Genomic DNA, 16,839 nt, shown 5'->3' with positions numbered 1-16,839 from the left:
TCACAAATATTCTAAGGTTGCATTTTCCTGTTTTGTTATTTGACTTTATAACTGTCACCAGTTCCTTGGTCAAGAACTTTATCATTGGCCTTGCTTAGATTAACCTGCTTGCTTTCATTCTAAGCCTCTTTGATTATTTAAACCAAACACAAGAAAACCTAGTACATCTAAAGGGTGACTAATTCAAGTCAAGCAATTCTATGTACAAAAGCTTTTGTGGTATCTGCAAACCAATTACCAACCCTGGTAATCCTAGAACAGAATTAATTTCCTGGTAACCTGCACGGGCCTTGTCATACTAGACCACCAGAAGTATATATGTTGGAGAAATATCAGCATAACAAAACCTCGGGATGCAAAATCCCAGGTCAAGATCTGATCAGAAGTTCTTTAACATTAAGGCAAATATTTAATAGTGGCTGTATGCATTTTGGAACAACTCCATACCTAACATCTAGAAATACTGTCCTGCCTATAATCCTTAACTCCTGTCTTGAAGGACATCAAATGCAAAGATCTAGCAACTATCACAATGGGTTTAACGTGTCAGCCTGTACCCTGAGCATTTCCAAGGTTCAGTATTGTCTCTTCTTCATTTGGCTTCCTGCAAAGGAAATCCAGGACCTGTACCTGCATCTTCTCTTACCTGATATCACTGTATTGGCCAAGTGGATGCGGAAGGTCCCTCCAATAGGTGGGGATGACTTTTGCAGTCTCTGAACGGTGAGGCTGACTCTCACATCCTCCGTGGAGACATAAAGGTAACCATACTCCTTAGAACCCTCTCCAAGCAAAGCACCTCTGTGTGACAGAGAGGGATCACATGAAGACATTAGCAGTCAAGGCCTCCAATTCTGACACCCCCATGTCAACCAGCAGCAGAGGGACACCTATGGGAACAACACTCTTGAAGGACCTAAGGAGAACACATTCAGACCTCAAATAGAATTGAATGCTCCCAACTTATACCTACATAAAGTAGGCAACGCACACAACAGAAAACAGTGGAAAAACACCTGTTTTTTTAATTATTGTAGAAGAAACAGTTCATACAGCACCAAGCACAAGCAAGTCCTACCCCAGTACTGGTGTTTTTAAAGGACCAACTCAACGCAGCCTGGACATCAGCTGCAACATCAAAGCAAAAACTTTCTAACTTCATCCTGTAGTCTCTTTGAGTCTATCAAAATCTTAACTCCCCTGAATTACAGCGATATTTTATATTAGAGTTCACCCAAAGCCCGGTTTCTAAAACTTAAAATATTTTCTCCGCTGCTACTAAAATTCTCCTGTTTGAAAGGAAAAGGAGACTCTCTGTGGTACAACGATGCCACCACGTGGTTAAGTGTCTGGGTAACAGCTGAAGACTCGGAGCTCTGTCGTGGCTTCTGCAGAGCACATTTGGAGAACACAAAACCAAAAGTACCACTGAGCCTTCTCAGCTGATGTACAGCTGGGACATCAGATTTTACCTAATATTCCTGTCCCGACTCCAGCAAGTTGTATTTGAATAAGCACAGCATGTCCTCCGTTAACAGAAAGCCAGGGGTTTTTTTTGAAGATATCCAAAGACAGTGATCAGCCCACTCATTTTTAAAGCATATGCGGATTTCTGTTTTCAGTCTTCCCGGCTTCAGCATCACACACTGTTTCTCTTATATCTTCCTCTGTGAGACGGAGAAACCAGTGCCGAGGACTTTTTTTTTTCCTGGTGAGAGGTATTGTAATCAATCCATCTCTTAATCCTTCTTTTATAAGCTGAACAGGTTGAGCTTCTTAAATCTTTCTCTCCTAGGCATTTTCTTCAGCTCCACAATCATGCTTATGGCTATTTTTCCCCCCAGTTTTTCTAAATCCCTTTGAAAAATGTGGTCATCAGTACTGTTTGTAGCTTTCTAATGTCAGTCTTTTAAGGCTACACACAGCAGTAAAAGTTTCCCCTTTCTGTTAGTTACACATCTGCTCATGCATATTAAACCTCACAAAAATCCCCCTGTATTCTCATCCAACCTTTACCATTGGTGGTTCATGTCAAAATACTACATCAGACACTGGCAATTAAATGTGCTTTTCAAGGAGAGACTTTTACAAGTCAAATCCTTCTATGCTGTGCTAGCTAAGTTGACTTCTACAAAAGAGCTAGGTCTGAACTGTGGTTTAACTGTTTTACCAAACGACTTCTTAGACTTAGGCTTTGCAGGACAATAGTCTGAGCTGCTGCTGAGCAGCTATCACGTTGGGAAAACTGGATTGCATCGGTCTTTTTCTTTGTGCTGACTTGGACTATTTCTCTGAACCCCAACAAGTGATTTATGAATTCACCAAAGCCATGGATTTCACCAGGAAATGCAAGAATTTGGCTGCTCTGGGAACCAGATCTAATTTTCCTCAGATCTTAGCCACCTCTTAAAGGAGAATCTAGCTGTCTTTAGAGCACTCAAAACTAATTACACCTTGCTTTGCATTTGCTTGAAAGAGGAGAGACCACAAGGTAAGAAACTAAATCAAGTTACAGCAGGCTGAGGTTCACTTTCTTCTGAAAGGAGGTTTCCTGTGGATGCCTGGGCAAGTCACTTTGAGGGAAGTGACTGAGCCAACCTAACAGCTGGCTGCTGCAGAGGAGAAGAGTCTGCATCGTTCCAGCTTCTCCCTTGCCTGGCTTTATTCCCACCAGGTCCTTGTTGACTAGTTACAATCCAACTTTTACAGGACTTACTCTCTGTCAGTGCAACCCTTTAATGCTGCACTCTGATCTGGTTAGTCTATGTCTCTGCCTCCTCTTTCATTGTTGGGACTTCCAGAATAGAAACCATCTCAGTAAACAAGGACACTTAAGGTGGACTTCCTTTGCCTAACATGGTAATTGGTATTATTAGGTGTTTGGGAGCATCTCTGGCTGATCTCCATCTACTGGTCCAGGAGGGTTTAGATCTCCTTCTAGTCCTACACCATATCTTGGTGGTCCAAGCATACCTTACACCTCAGGTTAACTGAAAAATCTTAAGCTTTTTAGCTGAATCCCACTCACACAATGCAACTTCAATACCAGAATCAGATACCTTCACTAAGCTGTCTGCAATATATGTTCAAGATTCTATATGGTGAGCAAAGCTCAAAACACTCGTGCTGAGAGTGAAATTAAGTATCTTTATTTAGAACTGCAGCCCATCTACTGAATACAGACATCTGCACAGGATTTGGTAGTCTAAACAGCCTGAACATGGTCCCTTTGAAATGCCTTGAGAAGAAGACTGCAACGAAAGCACAGGGATTGCCAAGCTGCAGCCTTATCCTCCACTGCCTCTCATGTTCTGTCTTAGATGACAACCCACTCCAGACACATCAGAGGGAACTGCAAGAGGTATTACAGGGTATTGAGATGATCTACTCACTGTCCCTACCTTGGAGAGAGAAGGGGCAGACTTGCACCACAGCCAGACACCATCCAGGACACATTGTAAGTGGGAGAAGACCCCACCACAGATACTGCTTCAACTATCCTCCCACCTGGTTGAGGTGGTTTGGGATCTCTCTGAGAAACTGAAAGAAAAAGAGCACAAGCATTCATTAGAGAAGGAGAACAGCTGTCACTATGCCTAGGTTATTTTCATTTCATAGATGGAAATATATCAGCTTGGGGGTTTTTTTGCTTATTTTTGTCTGTGCAAGACCATTCAACAGTTACGTTTGTAGAAACATATTTTCAAATAAACGAAGAATATTGATATTTGGCAATTCCTTCTTGATTGTTTTCACAAAAGACATAAGTTCAGGAAAACAAAATTGGTTTAGTGCCTGTTGTGAAATATCCTTCCCCTTTGAAAAAGTTTCAACCAGTCCCATCATTCAAGATTTTAATGGAGTATCCTGGAAAGACAATAACATTAACAGAAAAGAAAAAGATTCCTTTACCAGTCACAGTTCTGTCTGCAATGATGATTTCATCAAGGTAAAATGACCCAGAGGTTTCCTTTTGCAGCACAGGGCTCGGCAAGTCTATCTGATGCACAAACACTGGGGAATTGGCAGGGAGGTCCTGGAGAAGTGTGGAGAGATTCACACACCCCTTCCAGAGGTCAGTGCACGTAAATGTCCAGCTAGAAGACACCAAGGTTGTGTAAGCTCTCTTTTGCTGTGAGGTAGTGGCAATAACTGACTTTTGAGGTGCTTTGTGAAGCTTCCAGGTAACATCAGGTACTGCTGTTATTACTACTGTTATTTACTCACACACAAGCTGAATGGCTTGTGAGTACTCTCCGCAGGTCTCCCCATAGTGAGAAACAAAGCTTTAGATCTCTTCTTAGATGTCCTCCTCTGCATCACAAGAGTGGGCTGTGGGAATGACTACCACCGCTCCATTTTAAGCAAAACACTACAATAGCGTTAGTGACCTCAATGCGGGTCAATCCAGCGTTCAGGCCCCTTGGGAATACCAGATGATAGCTCAAGGCTCCCAACTCTTTCCACCATGTAGTACTTTAATCCCAATCCCTTCTCCAACTTCCAGGCATGCACTCAACCCCCTCATATGACCTAACAGATACTCAAGCTGATGCTTCACTTCCCGAAGTTCTTCAGACACTCTTGATTTTTTAAGTCTACCTGCCCCAAGCTTTACATCTAACTTCAAATGTTTTCTACCCATGTAATTCTAAGTAAATACAGAAAATCAAAGACTACACCAATTTTCATAACTTTGTGTACCAATGATCTCATGAGCTTCCTGGAAAAAAACAACACCAAAACAAAACACAACTTATGTCTCTATCTCACTCCAGAAAATCCACTGACTGTTGCCAAAGAAACTGGGAAATTAATGTCCTCAGAACCCCTCTGGTGTGTTTACCTGAGACAGAACAACCTCTTCATCTGTGCATTACTAAGGTGAGATAGTGCATATAACAAGAAATGTGCAAATTTACTCAGTAAATCCTCAAAAAGGAGGGAAGCATGTTCCAGGAATTTTTTTTCCTCTGCAGGGACAGAGCCTGAGGTGTCATCTTACCCCAACTGACTATTTGTTCCTATACAAATAAGAACTTCTCTCAGTTTTCCTAGTCCAGCTTCTTATTATGGAAAGTGTAATCTCTGGAAGCTATAAGTGTCTGGATACCTTTTAGACTCAGTTTCATTGAAATTCCATAGGCAGGTGAGGTTCCTCTTCACTGAACATAAAGAGACATTGGTGTAGGACACCAAGATATGAAGGGTATTGCTCATATGGCCTTTATGTGCAAAACACACCTGCAAAACAGGCAACAAAATTTTTGCAAATCAAACCACAGGTAATTTATATGTAATGTCTCTAGAATACACCATATTCTGTTTCAATCTCAATTTAACATTAGCTGGGAAACATGTTGTTCAAGGTCAGCAATAAAGCCCACCGCTTAAGACCAAATTGCTTTGAATAGCACCTATAGAAGACAGCGCATGGCATCCAGGTGACCTGTGTGTCACCATATATTGTGAAACTGACCCCTTGGGCTTCAGTGAGGTTTTGGGGCAAAACGCAGCTGGGAATTACCAATGGGGATTTCAAGTATCTAGAAGGAAAGAAAGGAGATTGGAGGAGTTGGCTTGATTTACGGGGTGCAAGGTTTGGGATGGGTGTCAGGTGGGGAAACAGGACGTGAAGAGGTCTGTGAAGGGGAACTGGAAGGAGTCTGGAAGGACTGCAGGAGGCTTTGGGCATGAGTCGTTCCCTCCCGTCTCCTTCCTTTCAACCTCCAACTATTTGCCTTCCCTCAGGTGGCAAAGAAAGGGTGGCAGAGTTGAAATCAAGACCTTATTCCTATTAAAAGTAGATGTAGAAGATTAGCAGAAAAGTGAGCGAGAGTGGACCCCCAGAAAACAAGAGGTTTTTTCCTTTTGTCAAGAAGCAGTCATCCCTGCATCTTCCATCTTTTCCCAGCACCATCCCATCTTTTCCTTTCCCTCAGCAAGGGTTGCTTCCCCAGGAGCAGATAGAAGTCAGGGGTGTTAAACAATATCTGCATCTCAGGGATCTCAAACTATCCACCCAGTCAATAAAAGACACTCTGCTCTCTCCACAAGCACAGCTCAAAGACAGGATCCTTTGTGGATTTGGGGGAAGTCTAAGCAGACCAGATGATTTTACGTTGCTGATTGGGCTCTGAGTATTCAGTTCCCAGTGCAACTTACTCATCAAGAGCATCCACTTACATGTGTGTATTCATTAAGATCATATCTTGGTAGAGTTGATAAGGAAGTTTTCACCAGCTGGCTTGGTCTGTGAACACTGAACCTCCCACAGAAAGGTTCTGTTCTACTGGTGATGTGTCCTGTGGTAATGGCATCCTTCATATCTGACACAGACAAAAAAAACAAGAGGGGATAAGAGGCTTCATAGTGATTCAGAAGACATGAGTATGGTCAAGAGATTCATGAAAATACAGGAAGTGGATATCCAAAATTTTGTCAAACAGTCCTACTCTTAAGTATTCTCCTGCCCAGATAAAAGGTGAACATCTGCAGGGCAATTGTTCCCCAGCTTAAGAGTGCTGAAGGACAGGAGGAGGGACCATTAGATTACTGTTCTGACCATAAAACCTCATGGCAAATAACAGTCTTTAACGATATAGGGTATGTTTGACCAAATCCATCATTCCTTTCCAGAAAACACTCAGGCAAAGCTGGAAATTGTATAAAACAACAGTGAATCCACCTTCCCCTTTAGGATGTTTGTTCCATTTAGTCTATCAACGATGCTGCTGAAAAACAGCTAGGATTTCTTTTCTTCCTAGTACATGAAAAATTTTCTTCTGTCACTACATACCGACAATTCACCTTTTCTTCCAGTAGGAGAAATAAAGCCTGCAAAATGAAGTTAATAGCGGAGTATATAAAAAAAAAAAAAAACGTCGAAAGGAGGTAGCTGTGGTTCTTTGCACAAAGAGTGTTGGACCTGTTGAAATCTTCACTGGAAGAAATTATGAATGTAGCAGTTTAGCTGTGTTCAGGGGGAGATTATGTAAATACAGGGAAGCAAGAGTCACTGAAGGTAATTAAATTAAAAAACATATTACATTCAAGGAATTAAGCTGAAAATATTTCATATTTGGAGATAATGAATGATTTATTATACATAATAATCCAGTATTTGCTCTTCCCTGGGCATCTATGTTGGTTTCTGCTGAAGACAGGACACTGGACTAGATGGACCCTAGGTCTGAATGTGTGGGGCTGTTCTTTCATTTTCCGGGCATCCACTCACCACAGTTTCACCATTGTTCTGCTGTCTTTTAACGTTATCTACCTTTTACAACCATCAATAAAAATTCAAGTTGTCCTTTGTTCTATTTGTTACACATCAATTTTTATTCCCACTGTTGAACTATCATTGGCTTTTAGCTCAAGTTTTTATCTTTTTTTATTGGTAGAATTGTAGATTTGGTATCCCATTAAGAATGTCCAGTTGCTTTTTTCATTTTTCTGCATAAAGCTTCCCTCCCTCCCCAGTTAAAATTAATTAATTGCTTTCCTCTGCTTGGAGGAATCAGTCATCAAGTAGACATATTACTGACTGGGACCTGTTATCTCTCTCCATACCGAATACAAGAATGTGATAGGAGGTCTCTAGGCAATCATCTACTTTTTGGCACAGGGTAAGTATACTATTATTGCGTCAGATATAGAATCATAGAATGGTTTGGGTTGGAAGGGACCTTTCAAGGTCATCCAGCCAACCCCCTGCCATGGGCAGGGACATCTTCAATCAGATCAGGTTGCTCAGAGTCCCATCCAATCTGACCTTGAATGTTTCCAGAGATGGGGCATCTACAACCTCTCTGGGCAACCTATGCCAGCGTTATTGGAGTTGCTTTCTACTAGAGTAGCTTTCTGATGTGCACAATACCTTCAATGTTAGAAAACTATTATTGATAACTTGGGGATTTTTACAAAAACAACTGATGTTTTACACCTTGCCTGACCACTCAAGTAAACCACAGATATTTGCACTGTTTCACTTTCAGTCATCAAGACACACTGAAGGTAAAGACCTTCAGAGTCAGAATCAGCTATTTCCACAGCCTGAGCTGTAGCTACAGGCTACACCAGATTTTCTTCCCCAGCAGATACACTGAAACATGAATAATTTCGAATGCCCTAGAACTTGCATTTTTTGTCTCTACTCCTAACATTTCTAACAACAGCAATATATCACCTGCTTTGATAAGTGTGCTGCAGTATGACTGAGTCATACAACACATTACAGAAAAAATCTCTTATTATTATATTAATCATGTTGGTTTTAATGTTAGTTCTATAAACTCCCCCATCAGAATACATACAAATAATGAACAGCTGAGAAACACAAATGTATGTACTTAAACCCATTAAAAGTGTAAATTTTCTATCATTAAAAATTTAAAGTACATTCATTTCATAAAAGAAAATCAACTCTCACAGTAAATACTGCTAATTTGTCACAGAAGATCAGTACCTTCTTTCTCAAAGCCATTGCGGAAAAGGATTTTAGCAGAAGTTGGCTCAGTTTCACATCCTGTTGAAAGAAGTTCCTCTATTGCTGTTTGCACCTTTAAAAAATATAAGAAACTGAAAAGCAGTCATCGTACAATGGTTTCTGGATCATTTCAGCAGAGAGCTTCAATACACACATCATCACTACATTTTTTATCAGCTAGGCACCGGTGGCAAGGCAGCTCTGAACAAGCAGTTCGCCAAATGGTAGAGAATAAAAATTCAGCTCAACACAGAGTGTAAACTTCCACGTCTGATACCCTTCAGGGGTGTGAGACATCCTTTAGGTGTCAGCAGCCTCCTCAGAAAGGTGTAGATTTCTTATGTGAGCTATATCACAGTCTGAGTATCTGCATGCCCCTCCAGGCTCCACCAGCTGTGTTGACTAGATGTCTAATGACTATCATGGAGCTGTCACCCAAGGTAGTTTTAACAAAGACCAACTGCCACATGAAGAGACTATGGGATTTTGAAGAAACCAGATCAGAGCTCCTGTCTAAAGCAAGAGCCATACACTACACATCTGGTCATAGAGGAGAAGTCCAAGGATCTGGTATCTGAAGATACCATAAACTTCATTGTAGACATGACAGGCCAAGATCAGATGCTGTGATACGCTTAGAATATACCTGGGAGTCAACCCCCCAGAAAATCCCACTGTGAGACACTCCCAGTAACAAAAGTCATCCCTACATCATGTAAAATTTATCTTAGTTTCTGGGCCAAGTGCTTAACTGCTGTCAAGTACCAGAGCTCCATCAAATACACTCCAGCAGAGGACTGGGTGTCTGCATTTAATGACACCTACCTGGAGAGCCGTAGCATTTGTGGGAATCGTTCTACGCAACATGTTATTCCATGAGATACTGAAACACCCTGTACCAGACACAGTCAACATCTGGCAAGCAAAGAAGCAAATAAATAGATGAAAACAGATACAAACTGCATGAGACGCACCAACTTCAAACCTGGTGTCTTCTATTGAGGAGGATTTTACAGCCAGCATTTTGCCTTTTTAAGCCTCTGTAAATCGAGTCCCTTCAGCTTCTCTTAGACTGCTCTTGTCCTCCACGGTCTCTCCTGACACAAGCCTTGGGCTCCTGTTCTTAGATTAACGGGAACACAAGGGATACACAGCCTGTGCAGACACCCTGACAGCCACAAATGGTCCCTAAAGTTCCTGACCTACAGCTGTGGGAGTTAACCACCAGGAAAAACTTCCCTAATCGCTGAGCACTTCAACAAGCTCAAAGTTTCTATCATCTAATTGCAACACAGGTTGACCAGATAACACACTCTGAGTGTGCTGTCACTAAGGAGGGGAAATAAAAACTATCCCAAGCCTGTATTAATTAGCATTAGTTAACAAGGTGAGGCATTAGTGAGTTAGATAAAACCTGAGGGGAGTCAGCATTGTGTACACTAACATGAGCAGATTATAACGCAATCACAGGGTTTACATACGCCCACCAATGTGTGTAAAACCCATGAACACCTTCAGCTCATGATACTATTCTTATGAACTATTGCAACAGGTTAAAAATAAGACGGGAACGTACTTTCATGTCTAGCACCAACAAAGCCTTTACAATTAGGATTTGCTGCCATCTGTATCAACGGAATCAGGGCTAGTCCAGCTTCCAGGGCCAAACACACAGCACTGACCTGCACTTCTGGAAGATGCGAGGCGTGAGCCCGAATTTCATGTCTCTCGATGTAGTAGTTGTTCACCACGTGGGGATTCAGCCACGTGTTATGTATCTGGACTCCAACTCTCATTCCATTGCTAGGTGCCTTTCCATGATGCAGTGCTTCCAGGTAGTACCTCGAACCAGCAGTTAGCTGAAATTTCTGGGATTTTGGCCGCCAGTGCTCACTCCAATTCTTCACCCAGTTCTCAGACCACTCCGAATTGCCAGTAGGGAGAGAAGCTATTCTCACCTGTGTCCAGAGCAACCAAATCAATCAGTTACAGACACATTTCTCCATCCCCAAAAGGCACCTTGTCCAATACCACAGCTCCAAAAAAACAGACTTGTGCTTACAGATGACAGCAGTGGGTTGATGGTTGACACATTCCTTCCTATTCTACAGGAAATAGCCATCATCTCAAAGAGCTTTGGTTTACGGTTCAATACCATAAAGAAGATAATTCTTATGGTTGACCCTAGCCCTAATAAGAGTTTCCCATGCAACTTTTCACGGATGACTTCAGCTCTACATCTCATGTCCTCCAAATACAAAAGGAAGAACTATGTCTATAACCTTCTGAGATGTAGCATGTTACTATTAGCAAGACTAGTAATGCTACATTTTTTTTTATAGATAAGCCGCCTCTTCTGTTTTTTCTAGCCCTCTTCAGTTACTACGCTTAAGAATAGCCCAGAGAAACAGATCACTTTAATTTATAGCATCTTCTCAGCTTTACAAAGGGGAGGATCAATGTTTTCAGAGGGCAAAATTTCAACAGGCAAAAAAGGAGGTAAACTGAGGAAGTCAGACAGCAAGCCTGCAGGTCCCCTTGCACAGATTGTTAGTGATGGTGATGTGCTCAACTAACAAAAACGTCTTCTGGAAAAGACATTCAAAGACTGTGGTTGCAAGAGCAAGCTTTTCATGAGCTGAACAGCTTCTCGAGCCAATGTAAAACATCAAATATAATCATTCAGATTTCACTCTACAACAGATTCATAACAAGGTCCAATGAGTCAATTCAGACTGGGGAAATTCCCACTTGTTATGACCTTAACTAAAATTATTTCCTATCCTGATCTCATTTTTTCTCTGCCAAGAGTAATACCTTATGTTCTGGATCTTGGGACAAACTTAAGTAGAGAGACACCTGACCATCTGCCTGAATCCAGAAGGTGTAATTGTTGGTCTGAGGAGCCACAAAAAATCCACGAAGCCTAGAGCTAAGCAAAAGTAGAACATTTATAACATACAAAAGAGTTACTGCAAAAACCACCCTGCCCCATACCCCACCTTCACAGGTACACTGAGTAACAAGGAAAGACTGTAAGACCAAGTTATAACAAAAAAAAACTCAGAGATTTTAAAACTGAAGGAACCTCAAAATGACCCATCTTCATATTAAATGTCATTTATACTTTAAAAAAGCTTTGAAAAATAATAAAAAACAACTCCATGAAAATAAATATGGTTTTCTTGTTGATCACTTTTTTGTATATTTCTTCTCAAGCAAATTCTTAACCCTGAATAGGCAGGAAAAGGCTCAAAATCACAGACAAGATTAACTGATAAAAACAGAGGAATGATAGAAAAATTAAAACATTCATACATATTGCATATCTTTTCAAGGGTGTATCTGAAGAGGTAACAGATACCAACTTGTTTAAGATATTTCCGCAGTTTGGGACAAATCAGTTTATTTCAATTAACTCCACCTGCGCTGCAGCTGCCAACATCAGCTGAGGATCTGGCCCTCCACATCTGGCCTGAGCTCCAGCTCAAGACAGCCTCTAACGGGGCTCATTGTACCCCCGCAACAATTTCTTTTATGGTATTTCAACACATCTAGGCCAGGTAGAGCAGAAATACTGAGTGAAAGCAAAAGTAGGAAAAATAAAACACTTCACTGCATATTTTGAGCTTCAGAAGGACCTTGGAGCAGAGGGTTTGCTTTGATTTGTAGGAGCTATGCAGTAAGGCTCTGCTATAAGAAGCTGTCAGGCGTTATTGCTACACCTTACACTGCTAAAGGTGATTGCCATGGCTTCATCTCTTTTTAAGATCACTGAGTACCTGAAGGACTCCTTTGACCCAGACAGGAATCTTACTGGGGAACTAGCATTAGGTACGAACTGCCATCTATATCCAGGACCTGCTTCTGTCAGATCAGAGGCGTCATCCCAAACTTCAAAGAGAAGCCCCCTGTTTCCTAGAAAGTTAAAACAAAAGTGTTCTCAGTAGCAGCCAACAAAAATCCCAGAGCACATGCTAGAATCAGTGGTGTAAGGAGGCAGGCCAAAACAGAAAATCTGAATAACAAATTGGCTCTGTTTGTGGGTCTGTTTTGCAGTCCAAAGAGAACACACACCTTGCTTTAGGGAATTTGTTCTGCCTTGAAATCTTCCACCAGAAAGAACAAAAATCTGCAGAGAGCAGAGCATCCAACCAAGCTCGTATGTCTGCTCGTACCGGAACAGGTAGTGAGATGACCCACAGTCAGTGAGCTAAGCTTCATTTTATGCACAATGCTCCACTCAAGCATATCCCCAGAAGCCTCTGCAGTAGCTCTAGTTCAGCTATCGTTCCTCTAAATATTATCCATACTTTTTTCCCTTCATTTTCCACAGCCCTACACACCAGGCTGACCTTCCTCTCACCATTGCTCACCTCCAAGTGGTGGCCAGAGCTCTCCACTTTGCTCTTCCTCACTATAGAATCACAGAACGGTTTGGGTGGGAAGGGACCTTTAAAGGCCATCCAGTCCAAACCCCTGCCATGGTCAGGGACATCTTCAACCAGATCAGATTGCTCAGATTGTCCAACCTGACCTTGAATGTTTCCAGGGATGGGGCATTGACCATCTCTCTGGGCAACCTGTGCCAGTGCCTCAGCACCTGCATCATAAAAAAATGTCTTCCTTATATCTAGTCTGCATCTACTCTCTTTTAGTTTAGGGCCATTGCCCCTTGTCCTGTCACTCCATGACCTTGTAAAAAGTCCCTCCCCAGCTTTCTTATAGCCCCTTTAGGTACAGGAGGGCTGCTCTAAGGTCTCCCTGGAGCCTTCCCTTCTCCAGGCTGAACAACCCCAACTCTTTCAGCCTGTCCTCACAGCAGAGGTGCTCCAGCCCTCTCATGGCCCTCCTCCTTGTCAAACACAGGAGAAACTCCCTTGATGTTGAAGCAGACAGTGTTTTGGAAATTCCTATTTCTTGATGACATTCATCACCAAACAATTTCTGCCCTCCATTTCCATGTGTGTTTGCTTGTTTGGACCTTCAGTTATTTGAATATCGTACCTGGCTGGGGGGCACCAAGCTTCCTGCCCTTGCCGACAGGCTCAGTAGTGCATCTGATTTGTTGGGGAGAGATGTGCTTGACTTTACAAGGAACACCTGGCAGCAGGAAAAGGAGACAAACGTGCTGTGTGAGCCTCAGAAACACAGCTGAGCTGCAGCATAAACCCATCTTCTTTCCAAAAGAGGTCAACACTTTGCTAAAAGCCTGGGCTTTTACTAGCAAGCAAGCAAAACAGTTCATGCCCACAGTCAGAATAACTGAACCTTCCTGACGGTGAGTCCTACGACTCCCACACTGGTATCTATGAACATCAGTTGGGTTTTGTGGTCAGGGTCATGACCACTGTATTGAAAAAAATATATATATTTCACATGTTTCTCCTCCTACCTGCAGCAGTGACCTGCAGCGGCTCCTCAAAGAAATCACCCGTGATAGTGAGATCAGTGCCTCCTCCGAGACTCCCACTGGCTGGGAACACAGAGGCTATCTCTGCAGAGGAAGGAAAAGAGGAATCTGAAAGCAAACGTTGGAAAGGTTAATCCCAGCCCTATTTCTGTTACAGCCAGCAGTGCACTTGCACTGTTTCCAGCCAGAGCAGGCTCCTGTGAATGAAACATGCATCTCACTGATCCTTCACAGGGCTTTTGGCAGCCACTGGGATTACACCAGGAATGAACAACATGGATAACTTGGCTGCATAACAGGAGAAACACAGTAATGCTTGGCTGCATCTGTCACGTTCAGATTGCAAACTGGTATATTCTGTGCTATCGAGGAGCTCTGCAAATAAAGGTGGAATTAAAACTGGTTTAATCCTTTTGACCTTCTCTGACTTGCTTCTCAATTTAGCCTATAGGTTTAGATGTTACCACGCTTTCCAGTCGTCCCTTAGGCTTCAGAGACAAATGGAGGGAGCTGAACACCTCTGAACACATCTGAGTGTTCACATCACAACCACGAGAATCTTTCAGGATTTTCTCTCTGTTACAGTCATGCCCTCTCAAACTGGAAACCTATTTTTCTCTTTGATGACATTTACTCACTTTGCACTCAGTTGTCCTAGTTTAACCATCCAATTGTACTGGTATAGCTCTTTTAAAAAGACTAACAAAAAAAGATGAGGGACGTAGGTCTATATCTGCATTTTTTTTGTTAATTCTTCTGGTATTTAAAGTTTACTTTTACAATATTGACTGCTGGCTAGCATAGTACAGTCTACTGGATAGATTTGGCAGATCTTGTTTCTGCTGGTGCTTTGCCAATAGGCAACTTCACGCAGGGTTATTTCATTTTACTATGCCTTAATTTGTAAATAAGGACATAAAATTACCCTCCTTTACAAAGTGTTTTGGATTCATAGGCAAAACCAGTTATATGTCATAAGCAAGATACAAGACACGAACACGTATTTGCTACTTTAAAAAAAAAAAAAGCTTTTATCACGTCTTGAACCAAACTTCTCAGATACAGCCCATAAGGAACCTTCATTACATTAATTTCAGCCAACTTAAAGGCAAAAACTTGATGGGACCTTGCTGGGGACTGTGCAGGTGAACCAAGTGGCATTTCAGCTTTATGCAAGCTCTGACTAAGGTCAAAGCAAAGGCTGCCCAGTGCTCTGCAGTCTCCGATCCCCTACTGCTTTGCCTGTTGGGCATATGACTTTTCTGAATCTTGGGCACTGTCTGCCCATGACCATAACCTTGAGCTCATAACTCAGGATTTTATTGTCTCCTGTCTACAATATAGCTGGAAAGGGCATACGGAGGTTATTGTTGTTAATGTACGTTAATTTATTTTTTTTTTAAAACTAATGGTGAAGTAACCTGTCATTCACCATTTATCCAGAACTCAATTCTTGGACTGGTTGTCTCCTGTCTACAATATCGCTGGAAAGGTCATACGGAGGTTATTGTTGTTAATGTACGTTAATTTATTTTTTTTTTTTAAACTAATGGTGAAGTAACTTGTCATTCACCATTTATCCAGAACTCAATTCTTGGACTGGCTGACCATCACCTCCTCCTTGTGGGATCTAACTCATCCTAAGGTCTGCATTTCTAAAAATCTCAACCTTATCAAATACAGTGTGATTTAATGGGGAAAGGTTTCTCTAGATGCAACATCTCAGGTCTACAACTGATCTGATAGGAAAAGGAACAATGATGAAGCAACATCATCCCAAACCCTGGCATACTGCTGTTCTCTGGCTGACTGTCTCAGGTTAGGCTGTCCAAAATAGACTTCAAACATATAACTGTCTGAGAGGAACACTAACTCACTGGGGATGTAGGCCACAACCCATGGCAGCACACCCAGCCTTAGCAGATAAATCTGACAGTTTTGAAATTTTTGATCTGCAGCTTTTTGTGTAGTCAAACCCATACCAGAGGAGTGGCACACCCAAAATAAGGACACATCAGGATTACATCCCTGGGAAGACAACAGCTAGAGGTCTTGTTTTAGACCACACTGGGACTGCCAAAAGACAGAGCAGCCCGTGAGGTGGATCAGTGGTATACCTGAATGCGTTTGATACAAGAAAAGCTCCTGTTTGGCACTGATCAGCCAAGCACCTTTGTGTACTGCTGACCTGCAAGAAAGAGAAAATGCCTAAGAGATCCTTGGTCATTTAAGTTAAAGTAGACCTTCTTTTGGCAGGGCTGGACACTTGCTCTCCAGAAGAACAATGGAACATTGCTACAGCGACCAACACCACCTTTCACTAGATCATTGAGGCATTGATTCAAGAAGCTCCATTACATGCCTGAAATTCTTTATTAGAAGTACTGTCCCATTGTAAAATACAATTTTGACACTGTGAAAACCCATTTTCACCTCCTTTTATGGCTGTTTTTTTTCCCATTTGGATGAAGAGTTAAAAGCAAGGTGAAAAGATTTTATTCAGCTAGGTTTAACAGATAACTTATGCTTTGGACACTGAGACTAAAATATTAAAACTCCAAAGAGGAGACAGTTTGGGGAAGAACATTCTCCCTTTTCATTCCACATCTCATTATAGTCTTCTCAAGATAGTAAAGCCTCACTTCTAAGCAACAAAACACAAGATTCAGTAAAAAGTCATGTAATTATCCTGGACTCAAATGCAGCTCTGTCCCCATGCAAAACCACAGAAAAAAAGACAGAAAAAGATTCTTTTACTCACTTTCCTTTGTTAAACACAGAGAAGCTAACATTGTGGGACCCTGGAGGAGAGAAAAGTAATATGTTTTATGGCAGAAGCATGTAGGGCTCCATGAAGAATGCATCCTACCAAACCTTGTCCAGGTGTCTTGGTCCTAATTCTCCTCTTCCTTACACTTTCATTACAACAGTATAACTG

The 16,839-nt window shown here is 41.8% G+C and overlaps 1 protein-coding gene across 1 annotated transcript in view; it reads right to left on the bottom strand.

The window, feature by feature from the left end:
- The window catches only part of PKHD1 (polycystic kidney and hepatic disease 1 (autosomal recessive)), a gene marked incomplete at its 3' end in the record, with an annotated part of 174,336 nt that overhangs the window by 145,065 nt on the left and 12,432 nt on the right, over window positions 1–16,839 (bottom strand). Inside the window, exons 9-22 of the mRNA XM_009695590.1 lie at window positions 16,663–16,702; window positions 16,019–16,089; window positions 13,884–13,985; window positions 13,496–13,591; window positions 12,271–12,406; window positions 11,306–11,420; window positions 10,171–10,446; window positions 9,314–9,403; window positions 8,468–8,561; window positions 6,187–6,329; window positions 5,114–5,244; window positions 3,913–4,097; window positions 3,402–3,540; window positions 647–801 (exon numbers count right to left, since the gene is read on the bottom strand). Of these exons, the coding sequence (XP_009693892.1) occupies window positions 647–801; window positions 3,402–3,540; window positions 3,913–4,097; window positions 5,114–5,244; window positions 6,187–6,329; window positions 8,468–8,561; window positions 9,314–9,403; window positions 10,171–10,446; window positions 11,306–11,420; window positions 12,271–12,406; window positions 13,496–13,591; window positions 13,884–13,985; window positions 16,019–16,089; window positions 16,663–16,702 (1,773 nt within the window). The remainder of the gene's footprint in view (window positions 1–646; window positions 802–3,401; window positions 3,541–3,912; window positions 4,098–5,113; window positions 5,245–6,186; window positions 6,330–8,467; window positions 8,562–9,313; window positions 9,404–10,170; window positions 10,447–11,305; window positions 11,421–12,270; window positions 12,407–13,495; window positions 13,592–13,883; window positions 13,986–16,018; window positions 16,090–16,662; window positions 16,703–16,839) is intronic.

The sequence above is a fragment of the Cariama cristata genome, unplaced genomic scaffold (assembly GCF_000690535.1).
Source record: "Cariama cristata isolate BGI_N322 unplaced genomic scaffold, ASM69053v1 scaffold2512, whole genome shotgun sequence".
In the NCBI taxonomy this organism is placed as follows: Eukaryota; Metazoa; Chordata; class Aves; order Cariamiformes; family Cariamidae; genus Cariama; species Cariama cristata.
This window is presented reverse-complemented; position numbering and strand designations above follow the sequence as displayed.